The sequence below is a fragment of the Leptonychotes weddellii genome, chromosome 15, assembly GCF_054177405.1.
Source record: "Leptonychotes weddellii isolate Sample4059 chromosome 15, ASM5417740v2, whole genome shotgun sequence".
Taxonomy (NCBI): Eukaryota; Metazoa; Chordata; class Mammalia; order Carnivora; family Phocidae; genus Leptonychotes; species Leptonychotes weddellii.
In genome coordinates, this window is record NC_138383.1 from 34053445 (window position 1) to 34079245 (window position 25801).

Here is a 25801-nt window from a genome sequence, read left to right on the forward strand (position 1 = left end):
CTTTCAATACTTGCATAACAAACAGATCTCAAAAGTAAGGGGAACACATCCTTCATGGATGTCATTGCTCATGTGGAAACTACTTTATGGGGGTACTTCTGCCCCAACTCTGACGGGTCTTTCAATATCTCTTTTTGGGTCATACATACGAGGTATCCTCAGGATTCTTAGGCTCTCTTCTTCCATCCTCAGTTCTCAAATGCGTCCCACCGCACCCCATGCATTTGAATTTGACTCAATAACCACTCACTCGACCGAAATCTCAGTGTAAGTTTACTGTCCTCCTAGTGGTAGCTAGGTAGAATTGCAGGCACAGGGACAAAAAGGGAAGGGGCTCACTTTCAAAGTCAAACCTGATAAGGGGAGGGGGGGGACCCAGATGCCTCGGGGACCAGGCAGATACTACAAATAAATGAACCAGACCGGGTAAGAGAGCACCAGCCCTATGGAAAGAGATAACTCCTACTGAGTTCCAGCTGATTGTCTTCTGAAAATGCATGTCAGAGCTGCCTTAGCTTCGGATTGTCTACGAGAGGCCAAAGACTGATTTTAACGTGAAACCTTGTGATTTTTAGACGCTGGTTCAATTTCCCTGAAAACACTAGGTGAGCTAAATAAAGCAGATGCTCCGCCAGTTTCTAAAGCTCTTCTGCACAGAGGGGGCCTGTTGTTTCCCGTAACTGCCACTCACCAGCCACCACTGGCAATTGCAACAGAGGCCACCAGCTATGCACACACAGCTCCAGAGCCTTGGAGAACACCTAACACTACGGGAGGCAAGGGAGGGGGAATGGAAGGCTCCGAGGAGCCGAGGAGCCAGCCGGGGACGGCAGCAGGCACTAAATGGCCGACTGCTCCTGCAGGAAACCTTCAGGGCCTGGGAGGCCTTTGTCTGTCTCAGCAGCCAGGGCTGCTTCTCGAAGGACTTCCAAGTGTTCCTCAGCAGCTGACAGTGACTGGTCAATCCAATCCAGGCCCCCGGTCAGGTGGCAGGCATTCCTGGTCACCAGCACCAGATGACTGACCGACAGGAGCAGGGCAGTTGTCCTAGAAAAAGCAACAGGATCGGTTTCCCCGGGAAAGAAGGGATTTTGCACCAAAACCCACACGGACAGACTCTAGTCTGGTGTTCCCCAAACTGGAGGCCCTTCACCAGAAGGCTGGGGAGTAATGAAAAGATGGTTCCACACTCAAATAAATCTGGGAATGGCTGGTTTCAGCAAGGTTTAACCGAAGCCTTCTCTGGGCCTTAAACGTGCATGATAAAGCTCTCGGTAAAGAATACAACGTGCCATGGCTTGCTAACTTATTTAAGACTGGAGAGCCTATTTTCTGCAGCACACCTATGAACATCTCCTGGATGAGTGTTTTGTGGGACAGCTTGGATCTAGTCAATTGGATGAGCACATCTCCAACTGCTGCCCACTTAAAGACAAGAAGGCTAGACATACCCCTGCCTGGGGCAACCCTTGTGGATTTTGAATCAATAAGGCCCCGGGCTGGTTTACACCACTCTAAAAACAAAATTTAATTCAAAACCAAATTGAGGGGGAGTGGGGTTTTTTTTTTTTCCCAGTATTGGAAGATTCCCCGTAGAATATCATTTATACAGTGCGTGTGCATGATGCATTTGGGAACCTATCACACAGTACCAGCCCGGGACACAGCGGGGCAGCAATAAGAGCGGGACAGAAAAGCCAACCTAAGCAGTGTGAGCCACTGTATCTCTGACAATCATCACACACAACAGCTCTAGGAAATAGTCATATACATCCGAGAGACAAAAGAATCTGGTTTCTTTTAATGGGTTTGCATCTGGTAGAGGAACGTAATTTCAAAAGCCTAAGGGTGCTCGGTGTACTAGGGGAGGATCGTGAGAGGCGAGGGGTCCCGGGTATGTCCTGTGGAAGGTGAGCACAGCTTGAGCTGACCAGTCCCCTTCCTTCCCCTTGCCCTGCTCACCACCTGCCCCACCCAGAGACTGGGCAGCACTCACAGCTGGGGTGTGTCTGCTTCCAGGGTCCAAGGAGCAGAGGCAGACGATGGAGAAAGTGGGAGGGAGGGAAGGTGCAGATAGGACTTAGCGCGGCCAGATGTTTTAGTGTAAAAATTCAAAATCTAAGACTGGCTCTCCCCAATCCCAGGTTTCAGGGAGAGCACAGGCCTCTCACCATTCACACTGCAATGAATGGTGCCCAAAGCCCAGGTAGCTCTGGGAGCCCAGCAAAACAGCCCTCTCCACAGCAACCCAAACAGCAAACCTCACAGATGTGATAAAACGGGGAGCTTCCAGCATGAGAAGCCGAATGGCCCCTCCACCACTCTCACCGGGCATCCAGGAGCTTGGGGTCCAACGGAGGGTACATCGATCTCACCACATCGTCCACTCTGTGTGGAGGCAAAACGTTTTCAGAACTTCACTTTCCTTCTGTCTTTTTCTCCTTCCTCCCTTCCTACCTCTCCTTGTCCCGATTCTTCTCTCCTGATCTTCGAGCCCCCATCTTTGGTGATTCCTTCTCTAACGGCTTTTGCATTCTCAGACAGACTTAAACAGAAAGACTTCTGGTTCAGTTGAGAGAATATTTTGTTTTCTGGTTTCAAGTCCCCAGAGTTTAAAAAGTGTAAGTTCACACATCTGGAATGATGTTCGAGATATGCTACTAAATTAAAGAGGCAAGCTGCGGAACACTATATAAAGGTTTGACCGATCCGCTTGCATGAAAATGAGTAAACAAAAGCTATGGCGTGCAGGAGTGGGGTAGAGTGCAGGAACACTCCCCATTCACTAGTGTCACCTCCAGGGATTGGGATGGAGTGGAATTAGGGGTTCCTTCACTTTCCAGATACTCTATCTCTACAGTGTTTTAACTTTTATAAGTATTATTACTATTGTGTTTTAAAAAATGGTAGAACATAGTTATATAGAACACTAAAAAAAACCCTACAAGTTTAATTTGGGTTCAAACTGCTTCATTGGATTCCCTTTCCATTACGGTACAATTCGTGGTTAATTTTTTTTTAAACCAAGTTCAGAAAGGAACTACTATTCATTCTGATTTGCAGGGTTCAGATTTTCATCCAAATCCTTGCTCCTGGACCACTTGATAGTCAGGAAGAAAGAATAATGATGCATTGTTTGATTGTGAAAAGCACTTGAAAATAGATGCTCTCCAGTGTTCTTGTCTCGGGGCTGGTGAGGACATGCAGAGGAACGTGGGCTGCTGTCTTCACGGCCCCTTTCTCTGTAGTGCCCTGAAGCTGAAGCCACTGGCCTCGAAACTCATATGCTATCAACACGTTATGTGAAATAAATGGAGCAAGAAAAACAATGGGGACAAAAAAACGGCCAGAAGTAGAAAGATGTGTAAAGGCAAAAAGATAAAGCAAGGACACGGATTGAATTATGGCACGGAGCATTCTAGAAGTAGTCCAAGGGGCTCGGTAGGAGGGGCCAGAGTGCACTGGGTTAGGTGTGCCCTCTGAGCCACGCCACACCCTCCCTCTGGCACCAGGGCTAATCCTCACGGGAAGCACGATGAAGGTGGGCAGAGATGAGCAGTGCAGAGTCTCCACCAACAATGGGTGGCCAGTGGAATGCCTGGTGCTTGCCCAGAGCCTGGGCTGGAGGGCCTTCTGGCCAGGCTGATGCAAGTCCTATAGCTACACCCACCGGGGCCAGCTCCATAGAAAGCCAACAACTGTTCTGGGCTGAGTCCCTCCCCCGGATTCTCTCCCTCCCACTTTCTCAACTCACTGAATGCCCTGGACAGAGTTCAAGTGCACCAACTCTCATATTCCTTCAGAGGGCTGGTTCCTCGTGATCTACCCGAGGCCATGCAACCAGGAAACCAAGAGCCCCTGAAACTCACAGCGAGGCCACCATTCACACCAGGGGTGTGGAGGTACCCCGCTGACTGAGAAAACAGCCCGCGCGGGGCCAACACCCAACTCAGGCACATCCACATACCGGCCACCAGGTGGCAGCACAAACTCAGTACCACCCTTCTCCCTAAGAAAAGGGCTATTTCTCCACAAAGTCAAGCCCAAATGAGGGGGTGTAGTTGTTGATTGCCTCCCACATGGGATTTTGCAGACAGCCTGGAATTTGGGAGATCTGAATGAAGTATGGCTTCACCTCCCCTACCCCCACCCACCAGGTCCTGGAGGCTACTGGCTGGGCCATGGATGGGGCAGTGGGATGACAGGGAGGTAGCAAGGAGTGGGTCCCCGAAACTAGTCTCTGGTACAAATAGGGCCGGGGCGGGGCATAGCCAGCAGGTCACTGCACAGAGAGGTGGACACCAGTGGGAAATGTGCCTACTGGTCCAGAGCCTGGGAAGGAGGGAAGCAGGCAGCCCCAGCTGGTATGGGGCTAAGGGAGAGGAAGCAACCACAGTGGGATCTGCAGAATGGACTAGAAGCGTCGGCACTAGTCGCATGCTAGAATTCCCCAAAAAGCCGACTGGAGGGGGCCTGCGGGAGGTGGGGGGAACCTTATGAGACCACCCTGGCTTGGCTCTCTCAGTATCTAAACCCTCCTGGATGCTCTGTAAATGTCTGGCACACGAGTAACTAAAGTTGTCTATGTGGTTTCTTCAAGGAGCCTGGCCCACCTGTCACCTCAGCTTCTGACCCCTCCCTCCCCCTACCGCACAAACCGCCCCCCCCCGGCCCCGTGGAGTGTGGGGACCTCAAGGCCCACCAGCTCACCTGGGGCTGATCCGCTTGGCCACCACGATGATGTCACTGACACTGGCTGAGGTCTTCATCTTGGCCCCGGAGCCCATTGTCATGGCAACAAGTTTTTCTGTCAGAGTGTGACAAATCTAACACAGCAGGGAAGAGAGAGGTGATGAGGGGTACCCTAGCCCCCCAAGAGCGTCTGCCACTCCCACAAACAAATATGGCCCCTGCCTTGGGTTCCATCCCACAGCCCGGGGCCCCTAACCTAGTGGGCAAGTTGAAGTCAAAAGCACACAGAGACAAGAGGAGGAAGAGGCAAAAGCAGAGAACGAGGCCCGGTGAGGAGGGAGGGGTGGGAACCTCAGAGCAGGGTCAGCGTTTCAGCTTAGAGAAGTCTAAGCCGAAATAATCTGTCTAAGAAAAATCATGTGCTCTAATTTCACCTTCTCGTTTCAGGGGAAAAACCTACTTTCTCTTTCTATTCCTTCATCTCATGGTTTAGTCTTCCAGAAGGTTAAATCTCTCCAGCAGGGTACCCTCAGAAACACCCTCTGGACAAAGGGCAACTGTTCCCTTGAAGCACACCCTCCAAAAGCGGCACTCAGTTCAACAATTTTCTAGGGTGATACTTAGCATGTTTGTCAACAGGACGATGGTGAAAGGATCTTCAAAAAAAGCAGGGAAAACGCAAGACTATGACACGAGGCCTTTGTCACCATCCGTCAACAGTGCTGGCCAACCCAAAAGCTTTGTTTCCTCCCTTGCACACCTCGATGTTAGAACCTCGATGTGCTTCTGTCCCTGGCAAGTAGGTTCCATGACCTGCCTTATACTTGGGGCTGGAAAGGAGAGCAGAAAGAAGGCCAAGAGCCCACAGGGACCCAAGGGCACGTGGCCAAGCAAAAGGGACATCAGATCCCAGGGCCTCTCCTTTGATGGGAGACTCAGGATGGGCCATTGATTCCAATCCAGTAGGACTCCCTTCCTGCTGACTTATCCCCCACCTCAGCTGTCACCTCCTTCTCTAATAGGCCCTCACAGGGACAAAACCCAGCGCCAGGACCCATCCTAGCTGGGAGACGGGAGTGGAATACAGCATTATTGCTTACTCATTAGACCTATCTATCTGTAACCATATCTACACCCAAAGAGCTTCTTGGAATTAAATAATCCTGGACTTGATGACGACAATTTCCTACTAGGCACTCCTCTGACCCCCAAGAGAGACAGCTAAAGGAGAGGTGGGATGAAAGACATTTTAGCTTATTTATTTATTTATTTGTAGGCTCCATGCCCAGCCTGGAGCCCAACACCAGGCTTGAACTCACACCCCTGATATCAAGACCTGAGCTGAGATCTAGAGTCAGACGCTCAACTGACTGAGCCACCCAGGTGCCCCAAAAGGCTTTTTCATATGTTGTACTGAATGACACCGAAGAAACGATAAAGCTGTCTTTTTGGAAATGTTGAATAATTACTGGACAAAAAGATAAATGTGTGGTTTCCCAAGTTACTGAGAGGAAGAACACAACAATATCTGCAACTGGCCAAATATTTCACTATTATTATTATTCTATCAGGCAAGAATTGAAAAACAAATGCTAAAACTATAAAAATTACCCCAAACTATAAAACCTAGCCAAAATGCAAATTGGATGCAATTTTCCACCCAATCGTGGAGGCAGCAAGAATTAGAGAAAAACCAATCTGCCTTCAAGTACTCATGGTTTGGATTTTTCAACACTGATTGTCCCATTCGACAGACTACTGTCCCAGCAAGAAAGGGCCACTGAGGAACTTTCTAGTAACTGGAGAAGTCCAGACACAGAACTCAACTCGCTGAGCAAAGGGCCGAGCTCTCTGTTAATGAAAGAAAGTGCCCAGGGAGGGGGTGGGGAGCCCCGCTCCCCCTCGGCAGCCACACAGACTTCCCCAATGGGTGAAAATGTGGCTAGTGACCACCTACGCGGTTACTGTATTAGGAGGACCAGGTAAGACAAAACCTTTGAAAGGGTGTGAGAGTGCTAAAGGGTAACAGACCATCCAGGAGGGAGTAGAAACAGTAGAAATTCCAAGTGTCAGGCATGTTTTTAAAAAGCCTCTTGCATGGTTCGGTGCCCTTCCTAGAAAGATCCCTTTCAACAGTCTGTGCACGGTGGTGCTTTGATGACCCCCCCCTTACGTCATGAGAAATCAAAAGTATTACCTTCAAGATGGCAATGCAGTGGGACATGAGACCCCTGCAGAGACAAGAAGAATCTGTCAGTGCTTCTCTTTCGAGGCCCCCCTGGCTCCCACCACCAACTCTGCCCCCATCTAGCTCTGACCCACCTGGACACCACCCAAAGCAGGAATGCCTCCAGGTTCAACTGAACAATTCCAGGAGCTAAATGAGGAGGCACCTTCTTTCCTTCCCTTTCCCCTGCCCACGTCCAGCTGCCTCTTCCAGGTAGCGCTCACTTGTCAAGTTATGCTTTCTGAGCTTCTGACGCTGTTCCCTCCAGCCCAGGTGTCCTTCCCCTTATCCTCAGCCTGGTGACCACCTCATCTTTCAAAACCCAGGTCAGAAGGCACCCATTTTGTGGTAGCCTTCACGAGAGCCCCCTCCACCTCCATATCCCAGGCAGCTCTAGAGATCACCAACACTGTATGCCCACAGCACTGTGCGCAGGGACCTGCTCTCGCTTTGGATACTGTAATGAGTAGAATTCTGTCTCTCCCACCAGTTTAATATCTGCAGTAACTGCCCCAGTGTCCCACACATAATGCCCCCCACACATCTGCCCAGTGAATGATAAGGGCTCGGAGCAGCATACAATTCTCAACATGTAGAGGCTCCTGCTGGATAGAGGGACCCCTGAGAGATCCTGAAGACAAAGGCTTCATCCATGGAGCCTGCGTACCAAATTCACAGGCACCCCAGGGATAACCCAGGCACAGCAGGGTGACCTTGTAACGAGTTTTGCCAGACATCTGTGGGCCTCAGTGTTTAGGTCTACAAAATGGGGGCCGGGGGCGGGGGGACAGACACTGTCATATCTGATTCCCCAACCCCCACTCCATGCTGGGGGCAATGAGCAGCAAGTGGCCCAGTGCTCCCGGATGCCCAGTAGTGCTTGGCAAAGGAAGCCAGAAAAGAGCACCCAGAAGCCCCATGTGCCATCCTCAGGGGAGTGGAGCAAACAAACGGTCCCTAAGGCCTTACGAGGCATCTTCAATCCAGTCTTCATTCTCCAGGATGGCCTCGATGTGGGGGTTGGTGATGACCACATCGTCCAGTTCTAGCTCAGATGGCTCCGACTGGGTCTCCATGGCGCCAATGAGGTCCACAATGGGCCTGGAAGGAAAAGCCCAGGAGAGTAGTTTCAGGATGGGTGGCTGTTGCTGACCCTCTCCTCACTGAGGCCCATGTATCCCCCAGCAGGATGTAGAAAGTTAGTAAGTTAAAGCACTGACCTCATGTCCTGGATCCAAACCTAACCCTAGTGGGACTGCAAGTGTGGGCAGGACACATGGCTAGAGGTGAGTCAAGGAGGCAGGCAGGGGTGCAAAGAAGAAGAGTGAAGCAGACTGAGATGAACCACTAAGAGAAAGAGCAGAACCACAGCCATAAATACAGAAATGTATTAGACAAGGCTGTTCCTTCTGCACAAAATAACATCCTTTTTAAACTTATTTTCCCCTTGGGGAGCCTGGGTGGCTCAGTCAGTTAAGCGTCCAACTCTTGCCTCAGCTCAGGTCTTGATCTCAGGGTCGTGAGTTCAAGTCCTGCGTTGGGCCCCATGCCCAGGTTAAAAAAAAAAAACATATTTTCCCTTCAAGCCTACCTGATACTGAGAGGCTGAAGTTCCTGTTACCCAAACCTACCTGGTCTGCAGAATCATTCTCGGGAAGGACTGGAAGGACGTTGGTCTGCATAACCCCACCCCCTCCTCATTCTACAGGATAAGTGGCAGAAGTAACAACACCCACTTTACAACAAGGTTCTTTAAAACATGAGACGCCATAGCCTTCCGTTCGATAGCAGAGCTTTCCTGGGTCATATAAACGGGCATTTACAAATTATTCACCACCTGACAGAGACACTGATAGGATTCAGTAAAAGGGTAAGAGAAACTAAGGGTTAGTTGTCATGGTCCCTTAGGGGTCTACCAATTAAAATATCCCTAAATGGAAAATAGGATCTTGCTCATAAAATCTATTGCACACAAAATGCATTATGAAGAAATCTGCGCAAATAAGGAGACCGTCCCATGCAGGGATTTCACAAAATTGAGCATCCGCTGCTTCCCTGTGTGGCTGGAGTGCAGGCATGGGGGGTTTCTGTTCCTATGCCTTTGGTTGGATTGTGCTAGGTGAACACGTTCAGGGAATCTCTCCTTAGCTCAGTGACAGAGTCAGAGAAGGCTCAGGACATCACTAAAGCTCCAAGGCCTCTCTTGGAAAGGAAGTCTTCAAGTACCATTTTAGAGACAAAAAGCTGAGCTCGAGCTGCCCAGTGCCAAACTTCTTGGGCCCCTCTCTCCTCCGGATGCTGGAGCCCCTGGTGGAGCCCACCTCTGCTCCCTGCCCTCCCCGGGCCCACTCACTTGGAATCGTAGTGCTGCAACAGGTCTCGAGGCCGGCAATAACGCTGCCTGCACACCATCACCAAGGCTGCAAACGAGGCCAGGAAGATGGTGGCCAGCACGCCTATCGCAACAATCACCACAGTCTCCATGCTTCTGGGGGGCTCCCTCTGTCCCCGTCACATCCCCAGCATGGGCTAAATCTTAGAAGACACAAGGGCAGAGGAGGCCTTCGTAAAGAAGCAGCGAAAGAGAGTGGGATGGGGGGGGTCTTACCTGCCTTGGGGGGCAAGGAGAGCCAGGTTCCCCCAATTCACCTGCAGAGACCAAGTTACCTGCTGGGGGCGGGGGGCACAGAAAGCCTGGTTCCCCCAAGTCACCTGCAGAGACCTGAGGGCCTGAATAGAATCAAGATGCATTTTATGTCCTGCCCCAAATTTGCTTTTTGTTTAATTAAGAGTTTGCCACCTGCCAGACCAGGATGGCCTTTTAAATCTGGACAAAAGGACACATTTTAACTAGCACTATTGTTTCACATCTCCACCAAGTGCATGAAAGAATATCCTCCTAAGAAGGGGAGGATGGCATTTACTGAGAATCTCCTCTGTGCCAGGCACTTTGTGTGTTAACCCTGAAGTAGGTATTAATAGCCCCATTTTACCATTGAGAAAACTGAGGTTCGGGGAGGTTAAGTAATTTGTCCAAGTTTCTGTAGTCAGAAAGTAGAAACCCATCCACTTAAAGTGAGATGGGCATTCACCTCCCTTTTCCTTTCTAAGGAGGGAAGAAGATTCTAAAAATTCTGGAAAGGGATTTGACTGTCAGTTTCAGTGCTGGAAACTTACAACTGGTGTTAAAGTGTTCTTTGCCTACTGCCTGTTTTCACTCAGGAGGTTCTTCCACACCTATTTTAGACTACGGCAGAGAAACAAGGGCACCTCAGAGAAGTATGTATTCGTTGCAGGATCCTACTTCTGTGCCTTTGAGCAAGTCTCTTCCCCTTGTCTGGGCTTTAATTTCTCCACCTGCAAAAGAGGGGCTTTGATCTAGGAGTCCAGGACGATGGACTTACTCTATACTACAAGTCTCTGAGGGTCCAAATGTTCCCGGTTGTCATTCAATAAGTATTTATTGGTCATCTGCTAGGCACCAAGCACTAGGCAGGATTCTGAAGACTGGAGATAAATAAGACATGGACCCCAAACCTTGAGGAGGGAGAAAGAGGTGGGCAGGAGGACAAATGTTTGCTGTTCGCTTGTCAACCTCTTCCCCAGCTCCTCAAATCCGTGTCTATGCCACATGGCAGGGTACACAGACAAGGGATAACTGTACTTGCATGACATTTTCTGGGCAAGCCTTCTTCACAGGGCAGGTGACGTTTGAGCTGGGTTTTGAAGGATGAGTAGGAGTTTGCCAGGTGGACAGCATGCCAACTTGGTTGGCTCAAAGCCAAGGAGGCCTTTCTCAAAGCTTCCACAGAGCAGCTGGTCTACCACCTCAAACTCACTTGCTCAGGAGGGTGAGAAGGCTAGGGTCGGTCTCTTTCATTTCTGTATCTCCCGTGGGGGGTTGGGGAAGGCAAGAGGTAATCCTCAGGGTCTGCCTCAATTTCTCCAGATGTGTGTTTCTCTACACCGTCCCTCCTAAAGGGCTACCTGCTTTAGCCCTTTTTCTTTCCTCCTCTCATTTCTGTGTCTCTGTCTCTGTGTCTCTCCATTTTCCTCTCCAGACATCTTACCCCCTCCCCCTGCGCCATGGCCTCCAAGACCACCCGCTTTGTTTCCTCTCTTCCCGCGGCCATTTGAGTGTGTTTCTCTGAGGCGGACGAGCTTTCTCTGAGTTTTTGCTACCTTACTCCGGGATTTGTCTGTATGAGTCTTTGTGTGTTTTTCTTCTCTGTGTGTTTCAGGATGAGTTTTTGACTCTTCCTCTTTGTGTAAGCTTGGGTAGGTCTCGGTTTCTTGGGGGGGGGGTGTGTGTGTGTGTGTCCCACCCTCTTCTCCTCCACGGGGTTCTAAATCCACCAGTATACAAACAGCCCCAAGCCCCTACCTCCTCCCCTCTGCCCGACCATCCAGAACAGCTGCCCGGACACCCAGCTCGGAGGAAGGGAACCCCACCCGGCGCGGCGCGGGGCTCGCAGGGCTCCCAGGCGCGCAGCTCCAACTTTGCCCAACTTGTGGGCGGCCCTGCTGCGCCGCGAGGGCTCGGCGGCCCCAACAAAGGGGCGGCCGGCCCGGGGCCCCCCTCCTCCCCAGGCATCAGCCCCAATCTCCGGGCGCCCCCCTCAGCCCCCCGCGCGCCCGGACCCCCTGGCTCCCGCGGCACCGGGGCGCGGCGAGGCCCACCCACCTCAGGCCGCAGCCGCAGAACGCATCCCCAGGGGCGCTTCGGCCGCCCGGCCCCGCCGATGGCAAAGTCCGGGCGCGGGACTCGCGGGCGGCTCCTGCGAGCGGGGCATGCCGGGAAGGAGCTGGGCTGTCCAAAGGAATCAAGATAAAGTCCCCGGGCGCCAACCCCCTGGTGGGGGGGGGGGGGCGAGGGGAGCGGGGGAGGGCGGCCGCCGCATCCAAATCCCCCGCTGCCAGGCGCCGCCGTCCCCGCCGGGCCCGGGGGGCAGGCCGGGGGTTGGGGCGGAGGGAGGCCCTCACTCAGCCACCCAGCAGGCGCTCCCCGAGCCCAGGCCGGGCAGAGGGAGGCCGCCGGGTCCTTGCCACTCCCCCCACCCCACCCCTGCCGGCTGGCCATCCGGTGGGGCTGCGGAGACCGAGCGGATTCCACAGTGGGCTGGTCAGGAAGCCAGTCTGATCTTACACACTGTGGTTTAAATCCTAGCTCTGCCACTCGCTAGCTGCGGACAACTTATTTCATTTCTTTGTGCCTTGGTTTCCTCATCTGTAAAGTGGGGCCGCCACTTGTAGGCATGCTCAGAGCTGCCTGGCCCAGGGTAAATGCGAATCAGTGAGAGTTCTCATTACAGCCTCACCCACACTGGGCATACAGCAGGCCCACCCCCAAACAGTTGCTGTGCCAGGGACAAGCATAGAAGTACAGGACCCTGGCAGGCTGTCCTGCCCCTTCTGTTCGCACTCTACTCTAGGGACCCAAGGGAACCCACATTAATCCTTCACAGCCCCCACTCTGCAAACAGCCATCCCTTGGCCATCCCTCAGGGGTAAAGATGCCCACCCCAAGAGGTACAGGATGCCTTGAAGGATGGAGGTCCACAGGCTCTGGAAACAGGCTGGGGCTTTTGGGGCCGACTCTTTTTTCCAGAGTCCAATGACCCAGGAGGATGCTCTAAAAGGAGTCATGAGCTCTAGATGGTCATTCCCCTTAGCCTTCAAACTCCTACCCCTGTAAGAAAGAGACAGGACCCGAGTGAGGCCAACTAGAGCCTAGGGCTTAAGGCAGAGACCCAATCAACCAATCTGAGGTCAGTATTGGTGACAAGTACCAAAGGATGCACACTAGGTCCTGGGCAACTTAATGCAGGCTCTGCAAACTCATCACCCCTAAGCCACATGCAGCCCACAGAGGTGGGTTGTTGTTTTTTTTTTCTGACTTACAGTTAACATCAAACTAGTTGCCCACATTTTAAAAAATCAAGAATTTCACTTACACCTACAGATGTCCAGCTTCTCTGGGAAATTCATAAGATCTCTCAAAATGCAACCCACATTCATTTGGGAGTAATGATAAGTAGGAGAGGGGCGGCAGCTGTCCCCAGGAATGCTCTCCTGGCCCACCACCTTCCCCGCTGCATAGCATGCCTGCACATGCATTCACAGCTCACCTGTTTTGTTGAGAGCCTGGCAGAGTGAGCAGCTGTGGTTTCCCACTACCGGCACTTAGGGACGGGAAAGCTGAGGGGTGATTTTGCTACCCTCTAAAGTGCTTTCGTGGAGCAAGAATTCCTGTCCCCTTCCGAACTAAGAAGGGGCTAGGGGTCTGGGACTTCAGAGGGAAGGAATGTAAGTCGCAGGGCAATAAGAATCAGAGATGTTTGGTGATTAGATGTTTGCCAGGCCTTAAAGATGGATCAATCAGATAAAATTTATCTCTGTGGGGTGCCTGGGTGGTGCAGTCAGTTAAGCGTCCGACTCTTGTTTTGTTTTTTGTTTAAGATTTTATTTACTTACTTGGCAGAGAGAGAGAGAGTGAGAGATACAAGTAGGCAGATAGGCAGGCAGGCAGAGGGAGAGGAAGAAGCAGGCTCCCCATGGAACAGGGAGCCCAAAGAGGGGTTCAATCCCAGGACCCTGGGATCATGACTGGAGCTGAAGGCAGTCGCTTAACCGACTGAGCCACCCAGGCGCCCCCGACTCTTGTTTTGGCTCAGGTCATGATCTCAGGGTCATGGGATCGAGCCCTGCATCGGTTTCCATGCTCAGCATGGAGTCTGCTTGAGATTCTCTCTCCCTCACCCACTGTCCACCCTCCCCACCCCCCGGCTCATGCTCTCTCTGTCCCTCTAAAATAAATAAATATTTTTAAAAGAAGTTATCTTTACTAACAATGCTTATTCTGGAGAGACCCTCCAATTTAGATTCTTCTGTGTAGTTAAGGGAGGGACAAAAGTTTCTCTTGAGCCCACAGGGTCTTAACTGCCTTCAGTTCAAAATAATCCACATGCCAAAGTGGCACATTGTGGGGGGAGGGGCCTGTCCCAAACCCCTTCAGCTCTATCTGTTTAAGGAAAATGGGCTTACAGCAAAGCAGCAACCATCAGAATGGGTGATTGGGGACAGTAAGTGTTTCCATTTCTTAAAATACTCTGTGAAGAATGGAGTGCTATTTTTGTCTTGGGTATCTAACATTTGGTGGCCTTGAGGTAAGAAAGCTAAACCACATGATAAAGAGATATAGATAGATAGATGATAGATGATAGATAGATAGATAGATAGATAGATAGATAGATATAACAATATTACTCAGTCATAAAAAAGAATGAAAGCTTACCATTTGTAACAATATGGAGGGCATAATGCTAAGTGAAATAAGTCAGTCAGAGAAAGAAAAATAAATGATTTCATGCATAGGTGGAATTTAAGAAACAACAAAAATGAACATAGAAAAAAAGAGACAAACCATAAAACAGACTCTTAAATACAGAGAACAAATTGACAGTTACCAGAGGGGAGTGCGGGGTGACCCAACCAGGTGGAGGCTGGCTGTGTGGGAATCTGAGGCAGAACAAAGGAGACAGAAGTTTATTGAGTAATACAAGGGAGCTGAGCAGGACAGCGAGGGAGAGACCATCTGCCAGGGGGCAGCGTTGAGGGCTGTAGTTAAGGGGGAACATGAGGAGGTATGGGAACGAATGGTATTTTCCTTTTTCGGTATCTGTGTCCAGGTGTAAGTAACCCTTTGGTCAGCTAGGGCTTATGGCTATTTTTTTTAATTAATTTATTTATTTGAGGGAGGGAGGCAGAGGGAGAGAATCTTCAAGCAGACTTCAAATGGTCTGGCTCCTGCCCCCTCCAACACATTTCTTTTGTCTTTTTTTTTTTTTTTTTTAAGATTTTACTTATTTATTTGAGAGAGAACACAAGCAGGGGAAGGGGCAGAGGGACAAGCAGACTCCCCCCTGAGTGGGGAGCCTGATGCCCAGGACCCTGAGACCATGACCCTTAACCAACTGAGCCACCCAGGCGTTCCTCATTTCTTTTGTCTTTAGCTGGAGGTGGTATTTCAGGTGGTGGTTTGGGCCATTTCAGGGAGTTAACTCAGTTTTCCTGGGTGTCTCCTACGTGTACAGGAGGTATACATGTTATTAAACTTCTGTTTGTTTTTCTCCTGTTAATCTTTTTAATATATGGGGGTCTCAAGCAAGAATCTAGAAGGGTAGAGGAAAAATTATTTTTCTTCTCTTATAAGACCAAAACAAACAAATGGTGTAAATGCCCCAATTAACCACCCACTACTTAGTTGCAGGGAGGACAGGATAGTACCAAGGCTGTGCCAGTGCCTTTACTAGCCACCTCTCGTCCATCATTCTAGCAACTCCTGCCATCCCAATGCCCCTTGAAGTCTCCCTGGACTGATCTGAGATAAACACTCAGTGTTCTTACTTGCAAGCAATCGAAACTGATTACCCCATGTAGAAAGAGGACTTGTTGAAATGATAGGAGGTGCCCACAGAATCAGCAGGAAACGAAAGACCCTGATTAGGAGATGGGCAGGTACCAAAGGGCTCCAGGGGCTGGGTGCAGTGGCCCTGAAATGATCGTGACCCTCCCTTCAACTTTACCTTTCCTTCCATATTCAAAGTTGTGGGTAGGAACTCACCCCATCTGTCTCCAGTGTGGGAGGTGAGGCATAGGCAGTACCCTTCTTTCTGATACATCTGCATGCAAGGGGGTTTCCCCAAAAAAGGTAAGAGGGATGGTTACTGGACTGCTCCTCAGAATTCAAGCACCCTACATATGGCCTCTCCCCATTCAGTCTCAATGCCAAGCTGCAGCAAGGGTTTCCAAATTGAAGACTAAACCTGATGATTAGAGAGGAGAAGACAGCTGGTCAGAAATGGTGCTGAGGGATGGGGCACCTGGGTGGCTCAGTCGGTTAAGCATCTGCCTTTGGCTCAGGTCATGATCTCGCAGTCCTGGGATCGAGCCCTGCCATCAGGCTCTCTGCTCCCCCTCACTCCCCTCTGTGCTCTCTCTGGCTCTTGCTCTCTTTCTCTCTCAAATAAATAAATAAAATCTTAAAAGAAATGGTGCTGAGGGTAATATGGAGGAAAGAGACTTCCTACTGGCCAGTGGGTGCAAGCAAGGAGTGAACATTTGTTAAGCACCTATTATGTACCAGACACTAATTAGGCATCTTACATGCTTATCTCCTTTAATCTTCTCACCATCCCTGAAAAGTCAGTATGATTATGTTTGTAAGAAAGAAAATAGAAGGGCAAGGCAACCTATCTGAGCTCTTACAACTTGTTTAAGTGGTAAGGCCCTTCAAGATCCTTCTGGCTGGACTAAGAATCATTTGACCTGAGACAGATTAACAGGGAAAAAATCAAATTTCATTTCATATTTAGCGGGAGTCCACACAGACATGTAAATTCCAAAGACAGTCAAGCGAAATGAGATATATATGTCTTTCTGAACTGAGGAGAAGGGGGTAGGAGTCTAGGAATGAAATTCACAGGAAGATGAAAAAGAGTACATGTTTGGTAAACAAATGTTTGGGCCACTCAGGAACAGTGGGACATGGAGGACTTTGATCAAACAGGCCTTGCCAGGCTCCTTCCCGTCTACCATACCCAGTTCATATCACAATGTATATACCTATGGTGACAGCTCTCTTCCTGGCAGATCCTCTATCTAAATTCATTTTAGGCAGTTGAGGGGAAGTAAAGAGCTTTTCCTGAATCTGCTGGGCCAGAAGTCAAGCCCAGTACATATGATGGGTGACAGAATGTGGGGAGGAGCCCAACTTTTCCTCTAGACTAAGCCAAATCCCAGTGCTTGGGGCAGGAGGAGTCTAGGCAGAGCCAGAGACATCAAGACCCTCTCAGATCCCTGAGCACAGTCAACTCTCAGAGGGCAGTAGACAGACTGGAATCCTCACTCAGTTCTTTAGTCAGCTGGGTTGACAATTCCCCAGGACAACTGTGGGCTGGAAGAGGCTTGTGTCACCAGCCAGCATTTGTCCAAACCCTAATGGGGTTTGGGGAATGCCCAAACCTATCTTAGGATGCTTGTCCTGCATCTCCAGGATAGCAGGAACCTAGCAGAGAAGCCCAGGTCTGAGCAAACAGCCCCCAGATGGCCTTCAGTGCCCAGGCAACCCACTTCTAGCTACTCACCCAAGCAGCAGCCTCTCCATCCCCGTAGAGAGCCCAAGGCTGGTGGTATAGAATCCCACAAGAGACAGCTATGGAGAGAATGGGGGAGGGCTTGAGTGCCTCCCAAGTGGAGCAGATCAACCCCAGATCATTTCATAGAAGGCTGCTTTAGGACTGCTCACAACCTAAATCTGAGCAGGTGTACTTCAAGGAGTGGTCACTGGGTGTCACCTTTGCTTCCTAGGTATGTGCCCTCATCTGTGAGCTACTGCTGGGGCATGGTGGAAAGAGAAATTCCTTCTTTGAAACTCAGTTTACAGGCCTGACACCTTTTGTGTCTTCTATGAACCCCACAATGTCTTCACCCTTTTTATCCCCTGTCCCTCCGGGCTGACCTCGATGGCATCATCCATCATGGAGTTGCTCCCTGGCCCCTCTCTCCTTGCTAGCTTGGAGCAGATACCAGCAGCTGAAGAAGATCACATGGCAAGATTGGCCTTGCTGTTGGTTCGTGATCACAGACCATGAACAGGCACATATTGCTGGTGAGCCATCTGTCCACAGGGATCCAAGTCTCACTCTTCTATTCCTTTAGACAATGACTTCATATTGTCAACCCTCCCACATCCCTCTTGCACTCTGTCTTCCTTCCAAAAGAAAAAGAAACAAGTACTGACTTCCTCATCCTTTCACCATGAAATCTCTATACTTGCCAGTGTTCGTACACACCCTCTCTTCTTCCACTTCTGCTCTGAATCCAACCCTCCCTCCCTCCCACCTTCTCAAGATCCTGGATCCTTTGCCTTTTTCTACCTTCTTCTGAATTACTATCTCAGTCTATCCTGCCAAATTCCCATCAGCAAACAATTGAGCTCATCTTAAATCTCTCTCTCTGCATACCAAGTGACTGGCTACCAGCCCGTCTCGGTTCCCTTTCAGCACTAAATTTCTCCTTTTGTCTCAACACCATCTGAAAAGATGTCTCTACTGACCATCTCCATTCACTCTTCTACCTGCTCAAATTTGCCTGATGCCCGCCTTGCTCCAGAGAGTTGACTTCTCAAGGTCACTATGATCTCCATGTCTCCAAACGCAGTGGATGTCCATGTCTCCTTTTAACACTCTCCCCAGGATGGTGCACAGCAGACAGACCACTCTCTCTCCTCTTGGGTTCCATAGCCCCACCCTCTTCTGATTTCTCAGATTTCTCCTCCTTGGTGTGTCTGTTCTCTACCATCTGATTCTAAATACTATAATTTCTTTAACCTTGATTATGAAAAGTCTTCTCTCTTCCATTTTACCTCATGCTTCTAGGTTATCACACCCATTCCTGCTGATTTATATATTTATCACCTTTTATGCAACGATGCCCAAATTTGTATCTTTGGTCCAGTCCTTTCTATTTGGCATCTCTGTTTGCAGGTTTCACTGGTATTGAAAACTTAACATGTCCAGAATGGAATTCCCAATTTTCACCTCTCCCAAAACACCTGTCCTCCTTCCTCCAGTCTTCTCCAGCCCTGCAGCTGGTACCACTGTCCACCACACTGCTCAAGCCCCAAAGCGGGGAAGCATCACTATTTCCTCACTGCTCACATCCATCCCGTTAGCAAATCGTATTGATTCTCAGATTCACTTCAGATCACTTCTCCTCATCTTGTGTACCACCCACACTGATGAGGGCCACCGTCATCTCTCTACTAAAGCTATACACAATATTTCTAACTAATCTTCCCATTGGCACACTCTTCAATCTATTCTTGACATAGCAGCAGCAGTGATAGAAAAGTTCTGTATCTTAATCTGGATACATATATGTAAAACTTTGATGAGGTGTGTTCACATTTGTACACTTTACTGTAGGATAAACCTCAACCAGAAAAATAAAAAATGAACAAGATGTCAATCCCCCAGTTAAAACCCTTCAGTGGCTTCACACGGTCTTCGGAATAAAATCAACCCTGTAGGACTTGGCCCCAGCCTTTTCCTCCAACATCATTGCCTACTGTACTTATCCCTTGCTTGCCAGAACCCAGCTGCCATGACTTTCATTAATTTTCTCTAACAGGCTAAAGCTTTCCTGCCTGCCTCAGGACCTTTGCTCAGGCTGTTCCCTCAGCCCAGAATCCTTTGCTATGCTTAGCCCCTTTCTTCCTTCACATCACCTACCTAGGCTTACCCAGACCACCACGTCTAAAATATATCAGCCCATTTATTCTTCCTCCTTCTACATTACTGTATTTTTATAATGCTACAATGTTTTTCCACACTTGGGATCAGCTTCCACATTTGACAGACCCTCATTACACCCATGCTATTATGCTAAGTGCTACATAGATAACCAACAACATGAGTCTTCTGTTCAAAGAACGACAAAAAAAATCCTTTTTTATTGTTGTTGTTCTTTTAGATCTAAGTAGATGTGCTTTAAAAAAAAAAAAAAATCATCAGTTCATTCCAGTGCAGCAGTCTCCACCCTGGGGCTGAAGATGGGAGAGATGAGAGATCATGAGTACACGGTGTGGTGGGTTGCATTATGTCCTCCAAAAAGACAATAGGTAAGTTCAAACGGGAGAAGCATGCCTCAGAAAAATTTTAAAGCCATAAACAACAAGCATAACAAAATGCCTTATTTATTTTTTTACAAATTAAGTCAGAGGCTAAAAACACAGGATCCAGAGACCAGGTGTGTAGCACCAAGACTCCTATTGCAACAGGTATCTATCAGATACCTTGTCTTCCAACTCAGTCCTCTGACCCATCTGATTATTTTTGACAAGTGCAATCATTTCAACAACAGAGCCATTCAGAACACTTCATTTATACAAAAGCTCTTCCAAGAGGATCTCTGCTTAACTGCTCCAAGGATCTCTCTGCTGGTGACAGCTCTTCTGTGGTTATAGAAGGACAGTCTGACTGCCTCCAGGCTAACCCGTTCCAGCAGCCAATCCTCCAGAGAGCCCAGTGCATCCAAGATCCAGGAGCATCCACTGAAGTCTGGGTGAGTCTGGGAAAGAAATGGCACAAGGGTAAAACAGTGAAGTGAAGGCTTGTTAAAGTAAGCAATTTATGGTCTAACCCCGCACCCATGCCTTCCATGGATTGGTGCACACGTGGAGCCACACGACCCACCTGGAGGTACAATGGTAGGAATGTGATGAAAGAAATTAGGCCATTGTACCTATCAACTGTCTGAGGAAGATCGGGGAGGGGGAATGTGTAGCTGGTGAGAAAAATCACCCTTATCTGTGGAATACAGACTAACTCTGGTCACTTAAATTTCGTGCCTCGATTTTTCCCAACAGAAGTGGAGTTAACACCCAACACCTTTGGAAGATGGAAAATATAATTTTAGAATAGACATGCACACTCTATATTTCACATCAATGAGCTTTTTTTTTTTTTTTTTTAACACTTCTCAGTTTGCAGCCTTACATCCTTGCACCAACATGATCTCTAGCCACTCTGGGAAAACTCACTCTTCCTCGGATGTGTCCCTATTGTTTCCGGTCTCCACGCCACTGTCGCTCTGTCACCCCTACCTACCATGTCCACACCCAACCCCACCTTTCAAATCCTATCCACCCTTGAAAGCTCTTCTCCAGGTGCCCCCTCTAGCTTATGTGTGTTCCACACAACCTCCCACTGAGGACCAGGGCTCTTTGCGTTCTCAGAACCTGTATCACACGCCGCCTTATATCATTAACAACCTTGTCTAAAGTTAGAGAGGCAGCTGGACTAGTCAGAAGAACGCTGCCCTGAGAATCGCCCACCCAGGGCTCTAACCCTAGCTCTGTGCGGGTATGAGATGTCACGTAAGCAAGTAATGGTCTCACACTGGACCTCCGTTTCTCTTTTGTAAAAGGAAAGTCTTGAAGCAGGAATTGAAAAGTTCCTCCTGGTTCTAATAATTTAGGAGTATTTCCTCAATGCCCCCATCTTGCAGGACTGGGAGCCCCTTTGTGATAGAAACCACATTGTTTTCATCTGAGCTTCCCCAGCAGACCTGGCTTGCACGGAGACACTCACTACGTTTATCCAGCCAGCATCTTGTTTTATCCTCACAGCACCACGAGGGGCTGCCCAAGGCACAGCCCTGACCCTTGGGACGCTTGCAGAAGCAGAGTGGCCTGCCAGACCCATTCAGTAAAAGGACAGGACTAATGATTAGAGGGTGAAGTGTAGTCCAAGTACTCCTACAGAGAGCCCTTCCAGAAAATGCAGTGGAGGTTCTCAACTGGGGGCAATGTCTCTGGGCATTTTCAGGTGGGAGGGAGGCTGCTACTGGCATCCACGGGACAGAGGCCAGAGATGCTGTCCCGTATCCCACAATGCTCAGGACAGCCCCCCAACAAAGAATTAAGCAGTCCCAAAATGTCAATAGTGCTGTGGTTGAGAAACCCTGCTCTAGATCACATACCTTCCTTCCTTTCTCCTATCTTTCCTTAATCCCATTTCCCCCTTCTTCTCACAGGATAAACAACAGATTCCAAATGATACCACTGGAATACAGGGGGTTTGGATACAATCACACATGAACACTCAGCCTCGCTTCATTGTCATGAAGAAAATCCAAAATCAAGCCTTAGTCCATCTGTCGTAAAATCTCCTTATTCTGTTCCCCATAGCTTCTTTTGAAGGGGAAGACTTTTCTGAGTTTGTTCTCTGCAATTTTACGCTATGGGGTGAGGCTGGGTGGGCAGGAGGAAGGAATGAAAGCCCACCCTAAATTTTAGGTACATTCTAAGTACAGAGCACCATTTAGTGAAAACCTGACATATGTCACTCTTCAAAGAATAAGATGAGACTAGGTGGTGAATCCCCTCTCTATAAGAGGGCATTTAAGAATCAATTTATAGATTGCCTGTCAACAGATACGAGACACTGGGAGCTCAGGTGTTCAGAGTTGCTACCAACAGGAAGCAAGCCAAGCGGGAAAAGATAACCATTAGCAGTTCCAGTTTATAGAAGCTGTGTGCACACAACTTTTCAGGAACTCGAGGTGTGAAGAAGCGCTCCCGTACGAGGAAAAAGCCGCAGTCGAGAAAACACACTCAGGGCCTCTAAAATGATAACCTGTCTCAGCCATTCTAAGTCTCCACAAAGAGAGCCCCAACTCACTTGCTTCACGATTTTCCCCATGTAACTAAAATAGGCCTCCTTCTTCTTCCTCCTCTTCTGCCTCAAGGCTGAGTTGGCCTGCTCATATTTCTCTTTGGCTGGGATATAAAGTGTAGTCCTCTTCTTAGGGAATCTCGGGACATGTAAGCAAATGTAGTACATGTGGAAGCCTTAATCCTTACACTTCTAGATTATAGCAGCGGCTGTAGGCGAGCGACCAACCCCCCCCCACCGGAAGAGGTTTTATAGGGAGAGCTGGAAGGCACTCTTTCCTAATAAAATCAGTGATTAGTGATTGCACCTGCCGGAGATGAATACTCTCAGAATACTTAAGAAATATTAGGTGTAGAGTCTAAAATAGGCTTACGGTACATTCCAGAAAGGGGCTTGAGGTGGGAAACTCAAAATGTTAAGCTTTCCTCTGCTCTAGCTCATGCGATAGTGAAGATGACCACTTTGATGTAATGGCTATTAATTTACCAGGCAACACTGATCTCCAAAGCTATTCCTTTTACGTGTTGGAGTAACTCCAGGTGTTCTTATTATAGTGGGCTCTTGGCCGCAAAAATTTCAATTCAAAAAGACTGGGAGTGGAATCTGGGAAGCCGAAGTTTTTGCTAAAGCAGCCCTGGTGAATCTAAGGACCAGCCAGATTTAGGATTCACTGGTCTAAAAAACCTTCCTGAAGCAACTGCACAGGACCAGGGGTTGGGGTGAAAGGAGCAGCTCTGCACAGATGTGCTCTGGGTATTTGCATTTGCACCCGGAGGACCGCCTGGTGTATGCCACAGCAATTAGGAACTCAGGTGACAAAGCAGGAATAGGGAAGCCAGGAAGTCACCGTACCTTCAAGAGTGAAGGTTGAGAAACTGTAGATAGAGAGGCCGTGAACTCCCTGCAATTAGTATTATCAGCTCAGCTACAAGGAAGTGACCAGCCTGACACGAATCAACAGATAAGAGAACACCAGAGAGCCAGGGTGTCAAAGGAAGAAAAGAACCAGATGACAAGAGACTCCTTCCTTTCTCAGTGATGAGCCGCACTGAAGCCCGGGTGCCAGGGACTGGTGGGTTCTGATAGGACTATATAGACATCTCATTTCATGGTTTTAATACTCAGAGATAGATGTTATCATCTCTTTAAAAGAGATGAGGAGGGGCGCCTGGGTGCTCAGTAGGTTAAGCAGGTCATGATTCCAGGGTCCTGGGATCCAGCTCCGAATCGGGCTCCCTGCTCAGTGGAGAGCCTGCTTCTCCCTCTGCTCCCTCTACCCCCCCACCTCCCACCAATCCCACTCATGCTTGCACACACTCTCTCAAATAAGTAAATAAAATCTTTTTTAAAAAGAGAGAGAGATGAGGAAACCAGGGCTTATAAAGATAAACTAATTTGTTCAAGGTTACACAGGTAGTAAGTTGCAAAGCTAGGAACTGAACCCTGATGTGTCTGACACCAAAATTCCCATCATTATTTCTCAAGTTAGGCCTCCTGCCCACCTGCAGCAGAGTCTCCTGAACTGCTTATTAAAATGAAGATCCAGGGCACCTGGGTGGCTCAGTCATTGAGCGTCTGCCTTCGACTCAGGTCATGATCCCGGGGTCCTGGGATCGAGCCCCGCATCGGGTTCCCTGCTCAGCGGAAAGCCTGCTTCTCCCTCTCCCACTCCCCCTGCTTGTGTTCCCTCTCTCGTTGTGTCTCTCTCTGTCAAATAAATAAATAAAATCTTTAAAAATAAAATAAAATAAAATGAAGATCCCCAACCCCTGTCCTATACCTCGGTACAGGTATCTAAAACTTGGGTGCCACTATACACCATTGCTTCCTGAGTCTGGGGAAAATGCTGCTCTGATTGGAACCCTACTCAGTTACAGGAGAGTTAGAAAGGGTGGGGACACTAGGAGAAAGTGATTGTGATGTGGCTAAGCACAGACACAGACCTTAGACACTGAGAAAGCAGACTTTACAGAGATTAACATAATAGTGTTGGAAATCTATGGATAGAAACTCTAAGAGGGAGGTCTACTCAAGAAAATTAGAAGGCTGTTCCTTAACCGGCCATGGCCTTGGCCTCCCTCCTTGATTATAATTCACTTCAACCTGGTCCTATCTTGGTGGAATATCAGCTCCAAAGGACAAACAAGGCTCATAAATAGGGATAATGAGTAACAAGAGCAAAAGACGGGACAATTGGAATTCAGGGCATGGAGTGAGTCTGGGCAGTGACTTGAGGAGTAAGCCTGAGTTAAAGGGTGTTGGAGTTGCTTTTATGCAGAGATGTCTACATGGCATGGGGGAGGCCTAATGAGTCAAATGGCCGAGGTAGATCCAGGCATTGCAGCACATTGTAGAGGGGATTCGGACATTGGGTGGGATATTAGATTATATGGCCTCTGAGGTCTCCTAGGTTTTGTGGATTCTACTTTCCCCCTGTATCATTTTTTTAGGGGTCAGGTTGGCAGAATTTGAATAGAAGTATTGCTCAGATTGTTTCTACCTCTGGATAGTCTGCAGAATTAATCCAGTTGAATGGAAAGAGTCAGAGGTTCACACGGTGCATTTTAACATCATTGTATTTTGTGATCTTAATTCTAGGAGATGAATACTGCTACAGCTCACCTGTTGAGAAACTCTGGGTGGATCGCAGGAGGAGAGAGGATCTGGGGGGCAGATTAGAAGATGTCACCTTGGGAACAATGTCACACTCTTCCTGTGTGTCAGCTCTGTAGCTACTAATTGAATATTAATGGTGGATGATATTAGTACTGACTACTTGCTATTTTGTCAGATGGAGGGAAGAAAGGAATCCAAGTTTTTCCCAGCCCCAGCAATATCTTATTTAACCTCTCTGCCAAGCTTTTAGAGGAGGAGAAAAAAGTACAGAGGAAAGAAGGACATCCAGCCCCCTCCGTTCAGAAATACAGGTAAGGAGACTAGGGTTAGAGAAGATCTAGGGTGCTGCCCTCTCTTGCTTCTCTATCATCCCCCCCATCTTGTCTCACAAATGAACATCCCCATTGGGTAGTGGAGACTACCCACCATTCAAATCAGAAGCTTTAAGTTCTGGTCCTAGCTCTACCAGCGCCTCGCTCTGACCTAGTTGAGGGTAGCTGCTCTTCTCGGCTCTCAACCAGGGGGTATGCATTTGATTATAGAACCATTAAAACTCCTTAGAATCTCGCTATTCAAAGTATGGTCTGCAGGGGCGCCTGGCTGGCTCCGTTAGTAGAGCATGTGACTCCATCTCCGAGTTGTTGAGTTCAAGCCCCACGTTGGGCATAGAGATTACTTAAATAAAATAATAATAATAATAATAATAATAATAATAATAATAAAAGGTCTGGTCTGCAAACCAGCAGCAGCGGCCCTTGGGGGTCTTGTCAAAATGCAGATTTTGATTCAGTAGGTTGGAGGTGGGACCTGAGGCTCTGCATTTCTAACAAAATCCTATGTGATTCTTATACACTTTAAACTTTGATACATCCTGCCTTAAGACGCCATCCATCCATGAATCCATTGTGGATGTGCCTTGTTGTTCTCCCTCTCATGGGTTTCTATCACACCCCCAAGTTTTCTAGCTCTAGGACTACTTCCAATGCCAGAATAGCTTGAGAGTTAGTGATTTTCTGGCTTGGGGCTT

General features: G+C 48.8%; 2 protein-coding genes across 7 annotated transcripts; both read right to left on the reverse strand.

Annotated features, from left to right (window-relative positions):
- Positions 1–255: 255 nt before the first annotated feature.
- On the reverse strand, positions 256–11950 carry TMEM98 (transmembrane protein 98). 6 transcript variants are annotated; one of them, XM_031040559.2, is made up of 8 exons: positions 11604–11950; positions 10190–10276; positions 9273–9454; positions 7889–8020; positions 6890–6923; positions 4711–4826; positions 2329–2388; positions 256–1047 (listed from the first exon to the last, which is right to left on the reverse strand). In XM_031040559.2, the coding sequence occupies exons 3-8, from the start codon at positions 9401–9403 to the stop codon at positions 840–842; spliced, it is 681 nt and encodes a 226-aa protein (XP_030896419.2). In that variant the 5' UTR covers positions 9404–9454; positions 10190–10276; positions 11604–11950; the 3' UTR covers positions 256–839. The 6 variants fall into 6 exon arrangements, with proteins under 6 accessions (XP_030896419.2, XP_081661498.1, XP_030896418.2 ...); XM_081805372.1 differs by having other exon boundaries at positions 10097–10276; XM_031040558.2 differs by lacking the exon at positions 10190–10276.
- A 7710-nt stretch (positions 11951–19660) lies between these two features.
- On the reverse strand, positions 19661–22326 carry LOC115944679 (histone H2B.N). The gene is made up of 2 exons (XM_081805383.1): positions 22165–22326; positions 19661–20050 (listed from the first exon to the last, which is right to left on the reverse strand). The coding sequence occupies exons 1-2, from the start codon at positions 22324–22326 to the stop codon at positions 19850–19852; spliced, it is 363 nt and encodes a 120-aa protein (XP_081661509.1). The 3' UTR covers positions 19661–19849.
- Between the last annotated feature and the right edge of the window lie 3475 nt (positions 22327–25801).

What these genes read in the sequence shown, in the direction of transcription:
- TMEM98 (XM_031040558.2), bottom strand. Translation starts at nt 9,403, where the DNA reads ATGGAGACTGTGGTGATTGTTGCGATAGGCGTGCTGGCCACCATCTTC. An exon ending in TTGCAGCACTACGATTCCAA is followed by an intron (nt 8,021 to 9,272) that starts GTGAGTGGGCCC and finishes TTTTCCTTCCAG; the next exon opens with GCCCATTGTGGACCTCATTG. An exon ending in GCCAAGCGGATCAGCCCCAG is followed by an intron (nt 2,389 to 4,710) that starts GTGAGCTGGTGG and finishes GCCTCCACACAG; the next exon opens with AGTGGACGATGTGGTGAGAT.
- LOC115944679 (XM_081805383.1), bottom strand. Translation starts at nt 22,326, where the DNA reads ATGTACTACATTTGCTTACATGTCCCGAGATTCCCTAAGAAGAGGACT. An exon ending in TGGGGAAAATCGTGAAGCAA is followed by an intron (nt 20,051 to 22,164) that starts GTGAGTTGGGGC and finishes TTTCTTTCCCAG; the next exon opens with ACTCACCCAGACTTCAGTGG.